At 37.4% G+C, this 16,054-nt stretch overlaps 2 protein-coding genes across 3 annotated transcripts in view; one reads left to right on the forward strand and one right to left on the reverse strand.

Annotated features, from left to right (window-relative positions):
* kif18a (kinesin family member 18A) overlaps positions 1-4,446 on the reverse strand; it is a 29,535-nt gene extending 25,089 nt beyond the window's left edge. Inside the window, exons 1-2 of one of the 2 annotated variants that reach the window (XM_014998828.2) lie at positions 4,312-4,446; positions 644-986 (exon numbers count right to left, since the gene is read on the reverse strand). In XM_014998828.2, the coding sequence (XP_014854314.2) occupies positions 644-959 (316 nt within the window). In that variant the 5' untranslated portion in view covers positions 960-986; positions 4,312-4,446. Of the gene's footprint in view, positions 1-643; positions 990-4,311 lie in introns of both variants that reach the window. The other variant, XM_014998827.2, reaches the window with a different exon arrangement.
* A 56-nt stretch (positions 4,447-4,502) lies between these two features.
* The window catches only part of mettl15 (methyltransferase 15, mitochondrial 12S rRNA N4-cytidine), a 54,849-nt gene continuing 43,297 nt past the window's right edge, over positions 4,503-16,054 (forward strand). Inside the window, exons 1-2 of the mRNA XM_014998830.2 lie at positions 4,503-4,569; positions 6,271-6,509. Of these exons, the coding sequence (XP_014854316.1) occupies positions 6,285-6,509 (225 nt within the window). The 5' untranslated portion in view covers positions 4,503-4,569; positions 6,271-6,284. The remainder of the gene's footprint in view (positions 4,570-6,270; positions 6,510-16,054) is intronic.

A 16,054-nucleotide genomic window follows, 5' to 3' on the forward strand; every position in this document is an offset into this window, starting at 1 on the left:
CGATTAATCGTAAGAATAATCGATAGATTACTCGATTACTAAAATATTCGTTTACAACAGTCCTAATTATATTATTTGAAAACCTATTTCAAATAATATAATTTGCTCAGTTTTTTTTAATGTCACCCATTCTGATTTTAAAAACAGTTTTGTCTTGAATTTTGCAGTAACACTTTTTTCAGAGGGGTGGAAAAAGTGAACCGATTCTCTGTAGGGAGCAAACTGAGAATGGTGACTGGATGCTGTGATGAAGTAACTCCCCTCTCACTTTGCTCTCTGCAGTGTACTTTTTCTCTGGCATTTTCCCTGAACCGCAGGCTTACGTGGAATGGACGTGCAAACTAACAATTCCAATTAATCATAAAGAATGCAAACCTTTTCACCAGGGATTGAGAAGGTAGTTCAGGGACAATCTGTTCATGACTTTTTAGTGACCCTGAATCTTATAAAATATTTAAGAAATTCAGGAAAGGTGAGGTCTGATTCATGCTTCCTCTTACGGCAAACCAATTTTATCCTTACTTTATTCGAACCAATTTAGTCTTTTTGTTGCTTAACTATTTTGCACTAATGGGGTTTTTGCTGAACCTGAATCAAACAAGAAGCCTAACACATTTAATAATTTTGCATCCACGTTAGTTACCTGTGCAGTTGAATCCATTCATTACACCATCTAGTACTCCTTTAGTGGTGTTCTCAAAAATGTCCAGTTGAGTAGAGTTCTCGTCAAAGACGTGGTCAAAAACAAATTTCAAGTCCTTGTTCGCCCTCTTGTTGATGTTTCGGCTCCTCACTCTTTGTGACCCAAAACATGACATGTCCTCCTCCTTGGGGTCAAAAATAAGCATGTGGTTGTCAACAACTTGGACGACATTGCGACAGTTTTCACGCTTCTCGCTGTCGTTGGTTGGCCGAACCCGAACTACAACTTTTACGTGACTACACACGTCACTTGCCATTTTGGTCCTTCGATTGTGAATAGAATGCTGCTGCAACACAAAAAGGAAAAAAGGGCTTCAGTGGACTTGTCACAAATGTTTCTACTAAAAACAAAACAAGGTAATAGGAATGACATCTATATAAATCCAAATGTGGAATATGCACAACAGAAGCAGCCATCGTAGCTTTTGATTTGGATACCCAGCTATCAACAATCACATGATCCAGAACATAAATCCATCTTTGTTTACACACAACTGCTAACTATTTTTGAAATCTTTTGTTACCAATTTACAGCAGAAATTTATTTTCAAGGACGTTTAATTTCTCATCATTGAACTGTTATAGGGCTGTTGTAAACGAATATTTTAGTAATCGAGTAATCTATCGATTATTCTTACGATTAATCGAGTAATCGGATAAAAAAAATTATAAAATGAAATATTGGTAAATCTGGCATAATACCGGTGTTACTATCAGATATCAATATCAGTCCAATTTTTCATATTTGAGCATCCCTAACAGTTGCTTTTTTGTAGTTTAGAAAACTAACCTGTAACAATAATAGCTCACTTTCTAAGTTAACCAGAAGAAAAGTTATAGAAAAATCTGAAATTATATTGAATTTAATAACAAAGAGGCAGGCTCACAAATATGCTTATAAAAAATGTCTACAATCCAGCTTTTAGTTTATGTATTCATCTTCAGTGAGTTTAATAGATTAATTAAACTCACCTTGCTACCTAACCTGTCACGCTTTGGGTTTGAAAATACGGGAAATGCCGCCTGGAGTGGGAGGAGAGGGCGAATGAACGAACGTAAGATGGAGGGGAGGAAATGGACCAGCGGACTGACGAACCGTTAGACCGGGGGACGAACACGGGGGGAAGCAATACGGGATATTTACGACACCTTCACTGGTCACACTCAGAAACTCATCTACCAGCCATGTACGATGCGCTCCGCCACCCGTTTCTTCAGACCGGGATATGAAATTTATTGTGCGGTTCGTCGGTAAAGCTACATTTACACGGTAAGCATCAGCTACTCAGCCGCCCGCCCTGTTCAGGCTATCCGCTCACCTCAGCGCTCTTCCCGCCGTTCGCTTTCAACCAGCAGCCCCGGAGGAGAAATGCTGCCGTACTCCAGGCATTCCCCCAGTCATTTTAAGGATGCTTATTGGTTCCCCAAAAACGATAAAAAGTCGGGCATTATCATCAATCAATAAAATCCCCACGGGCCAATCTTGAAGATTGGACTTTATGCCGCTGAGACTTAGCTTTTGTCAACAACTCAGAGGCGGAAGTGAGAGCTCCGCGCAACGCAAATTAAGTCCCGGCCGGAACACGGTGCGCTAACTGATAAAACATCAATTAACGAAGCTTCGAGGCAGGTAAATTTTCCTCGAGGAATTTTAGTAATCGAGGTACTCGAATCATTCGAGGAATCGTTTCAGCCCTAAACTGTTATATTGAATAGGCAACATTAACAACAAAATAAAGGAATTAGCTGCTAAGCTTCTTTTAAAGCAACATAAGACTTGTAACAAAGACACAAGCAGAGACAATGAAAACCTTCCAATAAAAAAAAAATGGTTGTGTCAGCTGTAGTATAAGCCTGTATTTCAGTCTTTAAACAGAGTACTAAATGCAGCAGAACTGATTTATTGTAGAAAGAGCTGGATTTATTATGATTAGAAGATAATCTACCATGGCTAACAATTATTTTTAGAAAATTGCAAACCCCTATAGTAGCTTAGTTAATGCTACATGTGGACACATATGGAGCTTGAAATTTCACTCAACTTAAATACACCATTCACCTAAAACACATCGTCACCTCTTTTTTTTTTTTTTTTTGCCAAAAGTGATTTTGGCAAAAAAGAGAGGGCATGTTATTTTATGTCTTTATTTGATCTACTTGCGTTATATAATGCAAAGCAAAAAAAATATATAAATGTTGCATTAAAGTCAGATATTTTTCACAGCTCAGGATAAATACATCGATTTATATTACGAAATGTAAACTGAACCTTCCAGCTACAGGGTAAACCCATTCTTCAACAAGTTGTGGTATGTTTAGATGAGGTCAAACCAAGGCAATAAAAATAAGCTTTTGAATAAATAACATAGCATTGGTCTGACTTATAGGATTAATTGTGATGAATTGATTTTGAAATAATCATCAGCTAATCTAATAATATATTAATTATTAACTGGAGTAGAGTCAAAAAGCGCCATTTGCTGAAAGAACAACATACCCAAAGCAGTAATTAAGACAAAACAACACACACATACATATATAATCACTTAAGATAAAACAATAAATAAATATCTCTGCTGTGAGAACTGACTACACTGTTATATTAATACAGTTAATATTAACAGCATGGAACAGCACTTGTAGTAAAATTAATCAGCCATTGATTGGTGCTCTTACTGTTTATGTTGAGTCATTTGAAAATATACTGACCATGTTTTCAGATTGCAGTACTTGTGGCCATTTTTGTCATCATTGGCTTATTTAATTTGTGTTTTGAGTATAGTCATTTTCGATTATTTATTTTCAGTATTTTCCTATAAAAGAGAGTTTCACTCTGTAGAATTTAACTTCCCGATTAAATAATGGTTTAAGTCAGAGATCCACAAATCATTGGCCAGAGATTTAAATCAGCTTTGATCTGTGACCTGCAGGTCAAATGCTGAATTTTTTTCTATGCTCAGCCTCCATTCATTAAATACTTAAAAAGCAAGGACTGCCAGCATTTTCAGTAGATTAAAGCATTAACTGAAAGTATCTTTGTTCATTAAAAATCAGGGAAAGATTAGCGTAATATGTGTGAAGTTCATACGCCTCTGATACACACCCACTACCCCCAACACATTTTTTCCCTTTTATATGTTCAAGTATTTGGGTTGAAAAAAATCCGAATATGAAAAATTGTGAAAATCCTAGCCTACTTACAAATTAATTTATTATTAACAAATCTGTATGTCTTTCTGCTATTGTTCACTTAATGAAAAAAAAAAAATCTATCACTAAACGAAAACTAGGGAACGTTGTGTCAAAATGTGCTGCGGTTACTTTAGGAATACATTAATATATCGAGATGACAACGTCCTAACGGTAAAATATATTCATGTATTGCTTTACAAATATTAAAAGACACAAAAGTTCTGCTTTTCCATTATCAATACTATACCAATACATTCGTTAAATGTCTACATATTTAAACACAGAAGCACAAACGCCTCTTAGCACACCTGACAAACACCCGCTAACTAGCCAGCTAACGTCGTGTATTTTCTAACAATACGTTAGATTTGTAGTAGCCATCACACAGAAAACTCCGTGGGAGTTTTCTTTTCTTACCTGTCATAAACGACGGGTATCTGTCATGCCACAGCAGTTTTTTTTATTAAAGTAAGTCGCTGTCACATGAAAATTGAAGTCGTTAGCAACGCGTTGCTGGAGACAGCTAGCACAACAAGCGCCAATATTTTCAAACAGGAGCTCTCTTCCTGTGTGGCCGCGGATTGGCTGTGAGGGTGAAGACGTTGGGCGGCCCAGCAGTGACGAGCACGTCACGCTGAGGCTGCTGGAGGTGGAGCTTCCGCTTGATCCACTACGGTAAGCTGCAGTTTAGCTTTTCTCATCTGGAGGCACGTTTCAGTGTGACAGTTGTTAGTTGAGCTGTTTCACATGTTGTGCAGTGAAATACTGTTTACCGTTTGTTCAGTAGTGGACAGAGTGTAAAGTGAATGTGTACGTAGCAGGAGTATTAATGATACTGTCACGACTATTCAATATTAACTCCATTGATAAGTGCCAGGTGGATACGGAAACCTCTTTTTACCTGCCCCAATGATATTTTTCTTCAAAGTGCCAGCTTGCTTGGTTGCACAAGTTAAACTTTTACCCCATATTAGTCTTCATGTTGGTCATTCCAGTCTTGTTGCGAATGTGAGCCTGGCATATTTAGCGGCGAGGCTAATAGCTAACTAAGCAGCAGGATCTACAGTGCCGTTGCTAGCCTTATGGGCTCCCTAAGCACAAATGCTTTCTGGTGCCCCCCCATATGATTTTGTACTTTATCTTTTTAATATTTTAAACATGACAATACATGATCAAATACATAAAGTAAATTATAGGTGGAATAGTCCTCAATGTGTGTAGTGTGCCATTTCTTAATCACTCTACAGTGTTTAAGTTGAAATTTTAACCTTACTATATAGTATTTTTATTTGTTATTCTATATTTATATTCTGTCTTTTTGTGAGTTTACTTGTTTTGAGAGAACTGGTTCCTCACTAGTCTGGCCATTGCCTTCTTATGCAATTCCGCTCAATTATCATCTCCCTTTGATGTTCCGTCTCTGATTTCTCTCATTGAGCTTGATTTCTCAGATTGAATTTCAACCAGCCAACCCGCGCACAGAAAGAGTTGTGAATGATGACATTGATTTTCTGTGCTGTTTTAGAGCACCTCCTTTTCTCAAAGCTGAGGGTCCAGACACTCTGTGCAAAGCAAAGTGTAGACAAAGGGACTGGTGTTTAACAGGCTAGTTTCACACCAGTTATGGACTAATAACCGGTTAGGCTGTGCAATCAGGGAATCTCTAGGTGTTTATTAATAAAGCACATTTATAATATTAATTTTCTATTGGTGTAATAAAATTAGATTGCGGTGACACGTTGTCGCTGACTTAGAGTGACACTTCCTACACCTCCTACTGGTAAATGCTTTACTCACATTTTAAGAGAACCACTCTATTGTTGCTCATCATCACTTCTTATTGTTATTGGGCAGCAGAGCGTTAACTTGCTAATTTGATCTTTTTATCGTTGTCATTTCATGCTTAATCTTTTCTATAGTCCATCAATTAACTTTGATGGACTATAGAAACCTTATTGGTAACATACAATTTACTGTTTTTATGACATACAGTATATTGTGGTGGAAAGTATTTCTAAAAATACCAAAATTGAGTCAACAAAAAATGTTTAGTATTTACAGTTCTTCTCAATAATACATAGTGTAGTGGGATATAAGAACTGTGCAGCCAGAATATAACATTAATTATGTTCACGTCAAGTTGCAAAGGAAGGAAATTGTTATTGTCAGCAAATGCAACATTGCAACAATGTGGTGTGACACACCACATTGTTTGTTAGCAGCAGATTTGGATAAAGCTGCAAAATGAATGAATATAGGGACAATAAAACACTTGTGTCAGACTAAACTAATATTTATTTTTTATAGTGTTAAAAAACAGCCACAAACCTGGAGTAGTACATTAAATTAGCATAACTTGCTGTTGTTTCTCCACAGGTCATTACAAGAACATGCTTTTTATCTCCAATATAATGATATGGAAAACAAACCCGGCAGCACAGAGAGCATGGAGGTCATTAATGTTGAGGCTGAATTCTGCCACCGCCGGCTTGTCTTCTGGCCCTGGTTCTTGGGATAGGTCTGACGGACTCTCTTGTGTTTCTGCTGAAAAGCCTCCTCACATGCCTGTCATGCTTAAAGAAGTGCTTCATTACTTAGACGTCAAGCCAGCTCAGGTACTTTCACACCTTAATTATCTGTTAAAGTGTTTTTGTGTCTTTGATGTATGGATCACTTTATTAGCTACACTTTATTAGTACCACTTTGAACTTCTTTTGCCTTTAAATATGTTTTTTATTGCATATAACAAGATGTTATAGAAATTCCTTGGAGATTTTGTTCTAAATCGACAATAGAAGATAGAACTGGGCAAAATGACTGAAAAATGTATCACAATATAAGCTTATGTTAGTTTTTTGTTTTACCCATTTGAAATAAGGATCAGATTAAGAAAGGCTGAATTTAAATGCTTTTAATCATAACTTTTAACCTTTGAAAAGAGGTTCACACAACTATGAAAAACTGTGAAATATATAAACGTTCTTGTCAGTGGGCAAAAATAAACAATATATAAATTCTTAATCATATAAATGTGCCAAGTTGATTGTATAGCACCAAACTCCTTGTTTACAACAGCCCTGCAGACCATCATAGGTGGGACATTCAATGCCTGGAACTTGAATGTCTTTGGACTGTGTAGTATTGGTATTCTGTAAATTGGATTATATATTGCCTCATTCAAACAACGCAAGCTGAAATATAATTTACCCTCTTCTGCCCGGGGTGCACCGATTTCAGTTTTCTGGCCAATCACCGATTACTGATCTAGCCTGACCTGCTGATTCCAATCTTGACCAATACCAATTTTTTTGTCTGAAAAAATTATTGCTAAATATAACAAGAAAGTTTCTGAGTTGGCAACAGTGGTGTGACTATTATTAGCAGAAAACGCGCAGTCATGATCTGGTCTGTCAGTCAAACCTCTCACGGGAGAGCAGAAGGGGACAGTGGTTTATTTTTAAACCTGTTTTGAGGTAGATAAGGTTGGCTTTGCCTGCAAATATCAGCCGATCACTGATCTCCCAAAATTAAGAAAATTTGCTAGTCGATAAATTGGTGCACTCCTAATTTCTGTATGTATCTGCAGATTATTAACTTTGTGAAAACACCTTCTCGACTTTGAGAGGGCTGTACCGGACATGTAGAGAGCCATATTAGAATATTTACCGACTCCACATTCATTGTCTCCCAACTTAACGAGACATTGCAATATCTAAGCCTTCCCAAAATTGGCAATATAAAGGAAAATAGGGAAAAGGAGCTTGGAGCACTGTTAACCCCTGACTGTGTGCAAAATAGCCTAGAATATATTCATGAGTGTTCTATTAATGCCCGGCACCGCTTTATACAATTCAGGTTTTTATACAGGTTGCACTACTCAAAGATTATGATGCATAGCATGTTCCCAGAAGCCTCACCCTTGTGTGAGAAGTGTGAATCCATTGAGAATACTCTATGAGACAAGCTAGTCAGCTTGTCCTGAACTTCAAGAGTACTCATGTGACATAGTCTCTTATCCTTTGCATGATGCTGGAAGTTCAGGTGGTGACAAATCTAATTCTGATCACTCTGGGGATATCTGATGAGTTTATGGAACTCAATGTAGCACAATGGCGCCTTCTAGCATGTGGTGTTATAATTGCGAAAAAACAAGTCCTTTACTGGGAAAAGAAGAGGTGACCTTCCATCAAACATTGGCTAGCAGATCTGACAGACACTCTCCTTTTGTAGAGAATCAGATTCATCTTAACAGATAATCTGAGAGATTTGGAGAACATCTGTCAGCCTTTTAGTCTCTTATCTTGACAAAGAAACTTGCTAAAATGGTCAGTAGCGCTCCTGGGGAGGAAGGGGCGGTTGTGTGTTTCGGGGTAAATGCCTGCCTGAAGAAAACGTTTCTTTAAAAACATATTTGAAACTTAACTTATTTCAGCCAAGAGTTTTTTATTTAAGTAATAAATTACACTTTTTTCTCATTTGTTACCATCATTTCTAATGTAATACTTCACCCACTGATGTATTGTCATGCTAAAAATGACCCAGAATGTGCTCAGTCTGTAGGCAAATGTGTGATGTATGACTAAACTGAATCTAGACTGACCATCCACACTGGTATTTGCAAGCGATTAGGACATATTTGAATTTCAGCCATTGTTACCCCATCTGCCTTTACTTGGACTAGTAATGGCATAGGCATTCAAACTCACAATAATGGATGTTTCTCAGGCCTTTTTATTTTGCTCTTCTCGTGTAAGAACGTGTGGTTGCCAATTATAGAAAACTTAATTGTTTACTATGTTGGTTTGTTTTTAACTGAGTGAGGAAATAACAATAATTAAGCTTAAAAATAATTCCCTAAATGTTTACGTCATAATTGTTCCTCACATGTTATTGCAACTCGAAGAGAGCCGTGTGGATTGACCTCCTAACTGATCATTTTTCTCCCTACTGAACGGTTGCTGAGATCGTGTTCACACTTCACATAACAAGGCACTCATGAATTGGACAGGTTGCCAGTGTCTTGGCTTTCACTTAATGTATGTACTACCAGGACAGATGGGCATGAGTCAAAAGCCTTCTGGTGTGGAAGGCAGCTTAGGAAGGAAAGTGATGCCCCCCTCCCTCCTTATAATACATGGTCAAGGCAGGTGGGGGCCACGGGTCAACAACTTAGTCAGGATTTGCGCCACTGTAGGGCTGTTGGCAGGACACAGGGTGCTGCGTCGCTCCTGCCTGAACTTTAGCACCTCTAAACTCCTCCGCTGCCCGCCCATTTGCCAACTGTCCCAAGACGGCTTGCCAATCAGATGCTCTTAAAAAACAGTTTGATAGATTTAATTAATTTTTTTTTGTATAGTACATGCTGTGGACCTCAGTCAGTGTGACATTCTGGGAGAAATGATTTATGGTCACACAATTATACCTTGTTTCACCACAGAGGGTTGTTTATTTATTTAAGCATCCATGCAAAAGTGCTGCTTCTGTAACCACAGCATGCTTTCATGTTAATGTTTTTAGATCTCTAAATATAGATAGTACTACTAGTTTAATTCCAAAAACTCATTCATTTTGTGGGGAGCTTTTTGTCAAACCTTTTGAAAAATATCAGCTCTTTCTTGAGAACCTATATTTGTAGCAGTTTACTCTTGGTGTCACAAACATACCAGCTGTCCTTTACAGACATCCTTTACATTAAAGTTAGTGTTTCTATAGAAAGACATTTTTCAAGTATTTATTTAACTTTGATTTAACCAGATAGTCATCATGAGATTTTGCTGCTGCCGGTCATTGCTGGGTCTCGCTTAAAATTAGATTTTGTAAGTCCGACCTGACAGTAATAGGTACCAGCATAATACAAAACAGTTACAATCATTACATACAAATAACACCCACAATAACAATCCATCCACTAAATCTAAAAAAAGTTAACACAAATGTATAGTATTAATTATAATTACTATTTTTTTGTTTCTATTGTACATTTTATGGCAAAAACATAGTGATGTATGTTGTTACTGCCTCCCATCATGATAGATATTGTGATATGAATTTTATGCCATATCACACATTCCTACTTTGCAATATGTTGTACAGCTCTAGTTGAAAATACATTTAAATCCTCGTTCTTTCTCATTTTGATTATTGGTTTGAACTTTTCTTCTCCATTCCTAACTGCACTGCGTTGCTGGGTTTGTTTAGGTGATTAACCAAGATTTCTTTGGTCATATATTTGTTGTATTGAGTCCTGCTGAAGAGATCAGTACTGTATCCGGGCCAATTTTGTACTTTCATTCAGTTTTCCTTTCCTTTGTTCATTCATTCATTATTTTACTGATGGATAGAGTCATCTTGTACAGTAATGCCTATGTTGATATAACTCTTATGAACTAGCAATGTAAGAATGCCACTAGATAGGAACTGAACAGACTTATAGTACACCTGCTAACACTCAAAACAGCAACAAAACAGAATCAGCTTAAGGACAACAGTGTCACTAACAAGAGCCATGTGATGCCTATGCAGCCTCCCCCCTTATATACTGAGCAATTTGTTTATGTGACTACCTGCATTTCCACTGAGTTGGTGCACCATGTATAGGTCGTAAATATTGTGTTAAAAGAGCTGTGGATTCACTGACAGGTTCTTTTTTACCTACACTCAGTTTTAGCAAAAGCACATGCAACATAAACTATAGAAAAGGATGGAAGAAAGTATTAACTCGGCTGTGTATAACCTCACACCAAATTTGAGTTTGTGTTCTGTTCTCACAATCAGAAACCTTCAGAGGTAGCAGCTGGTTGAGTGTGCTGTGGTAATCTAGCCATAAAACGAAGGACCTTCTTAAATGAGCAAATTACAGTGAATAATATAACCCAAACAAAAGTACTAAATACTCCATTTTACTTCAGGGACATATGTAAATTTGATAAAAAATATGTTTTTAAAAATATTTCTTAAAACTTTCTCTATGTCGTGACAGTATAACATGAGACAGATCATCTGTGAAAAAAATTAGCTCCTCTGCCTTCTCCCTGTGGTCATGCCATCTGTTTCACAGTGAGAAACAACCAATCAGAGTCAGAAGGAGGGTCTTAGCACTGTCTATCATACGAGTGTACTCACTGAGCAATGTGCTCATGGCAGAAAAACAACTTACTGTTACAGGAAAACTGTTTACCCAATACCATCTGTTGCTACGCTAACTATCCTGAGAATTCATGGCAGGTTCCAGTGTGGATAACCAGCTCTATGCTAGCAAAGAACCAGGGGAAGAGTGTGGGCAGCATGTAGGCGAGGGTGATTGACAGTGCTTAGGTCCTCCTCCGTCATCAATTGTCAAGGAAGAGGACCAGTTCATTTCCCCAAATAAAATGTCATTAATTGTTTGGCAATTAATACTTTTTGGATTGGAAGCAAAGTTATTTTATACTAATAAACTAGTTTAGTTCAACGGAAAGTACACATTTTCTTCAATTATTTTCAGACATTGTAGCTTTAAACTCTATAATTTAAAGTGACACCAAAAATAATTGCAAAAAACAGTCCAGGGGAGTCATACCTTCAATATGACAGGCTGTGAAGTAGTTATGCTAGTGTATCATATTCTTTATTTTTTGAGTAGGGGTTGGGTTCAGTGGAGTCATTGTCCATTTTTCTTTTTTACCAAAATTAACTGCTCAATGTATCGTGATACTGACTTTAAGTCATATCGCTCAGCCCTTGAACAGGCACAAAAAAGCTTTGAAAGAAGTTCAAAACAAACTGTTCAGCAAGGCCAGATTAAAAGTAAGAATAAATACTCCGAAGCAAAATGTGAAGAAATGGGAACTAATTTTTGTACAGCAACAGGAAGTCCTCGTACTATGAGAAAACTATATATTCTATAAATAAGGCTTATAAAGAGAAGTGGGCTGAAACAAAATGGACTCACAGCTGATGGCTCATTAATCTGACACAAGAGGCTCTGCCAGTGAAAACCTCTATATATGCTTCATATCACATTATCAATTTATTTGTGTGTATAACTGACCTAAAAAACTGACAAAAATTTACAATACACATATAATTTTAAGTGAGGCTTAGGACATGGTTTTACATTTAAATTAAAAATTAAATCCTGTCTTCATCTACCTGCTTTACATCAGGAGGCACAGGCCAAGATGTGTGTATATACTTATATGCTGTAGCACTAGGCTGTATGTAGTGCAGCAACAGCAAACCGACTTATGATTCTTTGTTATTCTGTGGTTGCTGTTAAAGTATGATGAGCTAGCACATAATGAAGTGAAAATTTATTGTATTCAACCAGGACAAATTAGCTACTCCACAGAAATATGTGGCAAGACATCCAGTGTGGGAGGCATTGGGGCACTGAAACACCATTTACAGACATTAGTTTGACTGCAGAACTTGACTTGACACTAATCACTGTTTAACTACTCCATTCATACACACAATTCTCTGCTCTACCAGTAAGCAGATGCTGCACATCTTTTAAAATTGTATTTATTCAAATCACTAACCGTTTGGACAGTTCCTGCTTTTTCTTCCCAGTGTTGTGACTTGAACTTGTTGTCGGCTGCATTGCTGGTAGTCAAGCACATGCTTTATTTTAAGGTGGTTAAACAAATTGCTTGTATTTCCTCCCTTTGCAGGAACTGTCACCCCACTCACTTTGCAGTACATTTTTCTGCTCTTGGTCTTACTGTTTAACCCTCCAGCAATTTTAAGAGATTGGATCATTTGGACCCCATAAGGTTTGTACTCTGTGTAGTCATCACACTGACTGACCCCTTGTGTGCTTTTACATGATGTTTTTTTAGATGGGACAACCCTGGTGTTGGTGTTTTGCCATCTGTGATTGCACAACATGTGGAATGGTGAAGTGGAGAAACCACAGCAGGAGAATACAATATCTTCTTCAACTTTTGTTTGCTAAGACCTAGAAATTGAGGCTATATTTATGACAGAGTTTTACGCTCGTACAATAACTGCTTAGAAAACGGTTGTCTGATATCAAAATGGTAAAGTTAGAATTTGATCTAAATAGCATCAAGATGGGAATCTATCCTACCCTGTTTTAATGGTGAAGGCTGCTAGTATACGTTTGTATTTTTGTTGTGCAGCAGCATAAAAGATAACGCGCTCCTGTGCTTGTGCGGATTGACGCATGACCAGCTTGTTAGCTTCCCACTTCTCGCAGGTTTGTGTTTCCGACAAGCTTGAGATGATATGACATATTTCTACTGGAGAAAGCAGAACTGTTAGTTCATACAAGCTCACTGTAAAAAAAAAAAGAAATATCCAAATTAAGTCTTTTGAATTTAAATGTAATTAGTGTTTAAGGTAATGCCACCTGTTGGCACAGCATTGATATTGCGACAGTTTTGATGGGAATCCCACAGACACTGTAGATTAGGGCTGTGTAATAATATCGATTTTGTGATATATATCGATATTTTCTTTCCTAGAAAAAATCGATATTCATCCGCAAGTATCTTAACATCCAACTGTCACCTTGCTCACTCACTGCTTGCTTTGCCGGGAGAGTCATTAGGTCTCCCGGCAAAGGCCTTAGAGTGATTCCTTCAGATGTTAAGTGTCAAGGTTAAAAGGTATCAAACTATTCAGAGCAGGGTACTTGGTGCACTTTATTTACTTTACAAATGGATGTAAGCTACAGTTTATACTGTTTCAATTAAAAGAAACATGCTTTCTCACCACTTCTTTGATTCATTTTGTCCAGCTGTCGACTTTAAGTCTGTGTCCATGTCCAACCAGAGCCAGGTATTGTGTAGTTGGTGCTTTTAATCAGTTTTAAGTTAAATTAATTTAATCCAACTCTATAACAGTCACAAAATGTCACCAAAATCACTCTGTCCCTCTAAAATCTTTCAGAAAATCGCAAAAGTGTATTGAATTGTATTGTTTGCTGAATATCACAATATATATTGTATCGTGAGCACAATATCGTGTATCGTATCGTGAGATTATTGCATCACTACAGCCCTACTGTAAATCTGTTTAAAACGCATAAAAAAACAATAAAAAAACACATAAAAAACACTGCCAAAAGTTCTACTGAAATAAAATCACATATTTTAATTTGTAATAACAGTGTTGAATAGAGCCTGCAATAAATATTATACTTGTTTTAGTGTTTAAGGTTAAAGATGTTCTCTGTGACTTTGTGCTTATTTCCAGACTCAGCCAGCAAGGTGAAGTGCTAATGTTAATTTGAGCAAACCAGAAATATGATCTTGTCTCTAAATTAGTTAAAAGCTTGAAGTTGCTGTTTCAGCTGTGCAGTCAGTGGGTTAAGGGTAAATATGAAGTACATGGATTCAGAGAGATTGCGTCATTACAATACTGTTTGTGCATGTTTTTCATCAGGTACCATTATATTTGAGAGTTGTCAAACATCTTGTTTAAAATAGTTTTCAGACTGTTAATGCATTGAAGTTGTTGTTTTATTGTCTGGCATAAATAATAACACTTGCATATAAATATATGGAAATTATTGTAAACGCTCACTATGGCATTTTAGTTTTTCATATTGTATGTCTACCCTAACAGATAATAAATTTTTTACTGCAGCACATTGTGCAGAGGAGGCACGCATTTTATTCTTTTCAAGTCAAATGGTGTCTTAATTCACAATTTATTGATCAAACGCTGTGTGATGCTAAGCACAGAAGTTTTTTCCCCCTAATTTCTTTCTATTGAATTGGCTACCACTTGACAGTGTTTTTCTTTTCTTATTTCTTCACACTCCTTTTTTGGGTGCACTGAGTAGTGAAAGAGGAGGCTGGTAAATAATTGATCCTTGTAACTAAACACTCCAGCCGGGGATGCTGGGGCTGATTGACGGCCAGATATTAGGCCCTTGTCTCGTAAGGTTGCAAGTTTAGTCTGAGGTTATCAGTGGCCAGAAGAGTCTTTCTCCCTCCCTGGCTCATTACTTTCATGAGTAGAACATTTCATAGTGGAGCGGTGGGTGGGGGTGTGGTGTGAAGACAGTCTGGGACTTCATTAGCCAAATGGGATGCCTCAGCCTACAGAGCGCCAAATCGTTCAGCCTAGCTGAGCAGACAGCCTCTTTGAGGGCACTTCACCACACTGTCTGCTAGACTTGTTTGGGCTCCGGTCTTACAAACTTTAGCTTCAAGTTCAGATGCTCAACAACATAAATAAATAAAGCCAACTTTCTTTGCATCTTTTAAACAAATGATACCTGTCAGCACTCAACTCAAAATATCCATCCGCAGACAGCCTACACCCATTCAGTTGCCTGCTGACTTGATTGGACACTCAGCCAATCACACTGACTTCATTTCATTTTGATCGCTGTCAGCATGGCATTGTTATTGGTGTCAAATGGGATGGTCAAAGTGAACTTGGATATTTTTGCCGACAACCAGACCCTATGCTTAGAAAATAACTTTCTAATGTGCGGCAATTGCATGGGAAAAATTTCTTGCAGAAGCTTGATCTCAAAAAGGACTCTTGATTTCTCTGTATCAGATCTCTATCCAGTAGAGCAGGAAGACCTAAGTCTAGTTCTCGAGATCTACTATCCAGCAACTTTTTTTTGCATCTCCTTCCAACACGCCTAATTCATCTGAGTGACTTGATGCCAGGCTTCTGTGGATTTGAATGATACTCTGATGAAGGAGTCCAGGTCTGGTGTGTTGGAACAGGGTTGTATCTAAAAGTTGCAGGATAGGAACTCCGAAGGACAGAACTGGTTTCCCCTGTAGTAGGAAAAAGTTTGGGATGTTGTTGAATAGGTGATGCTATCATGTCAATATGGAACGACATTTCTGATAAATATTTTAGGCCAGTTGCTGAATCTATGCTACCAGAAAATGACAGTATTATGACGACGAAGGAGGATTTAAATTGGAACTATCATGATGTAGCTAATAAAGTGTTTTTTTTTATGTTGTTCTACAAAAATAAAATAAAAAATCTCTTACAAGTAAATATTCTGAAAGGATTTTGTTAGGGTAGAAAGAGTGGTAAGCAAGATCAATGAATGTGTGAGAGAAAATAATCTACATAAAGAATTTGTAAGACAACTACATTGATTTGGACAGATTGGGGGAAGACTGTGCTGCTACAACATTATGCCCAGAGAGCTGTATTTGCATATAGCTTG

This window comes from Poecilia mexicana, unplaced genomic scaffold, assembly GCF_051168715.1.
Source record: "Poecilia mexicana isolate PSO_F unplaced genomic scaffold, ASM5116871v1 scaffold_3, whole genome shotgun sequence".
Classification (NCBI taxonomy): domain Eukaryota; kingdom Metazoa; phylum Chordata; class Actinopteri; order Cyprinodontiformes; family Poeciliidae; genus Poecilia; species Poecilia mexicana.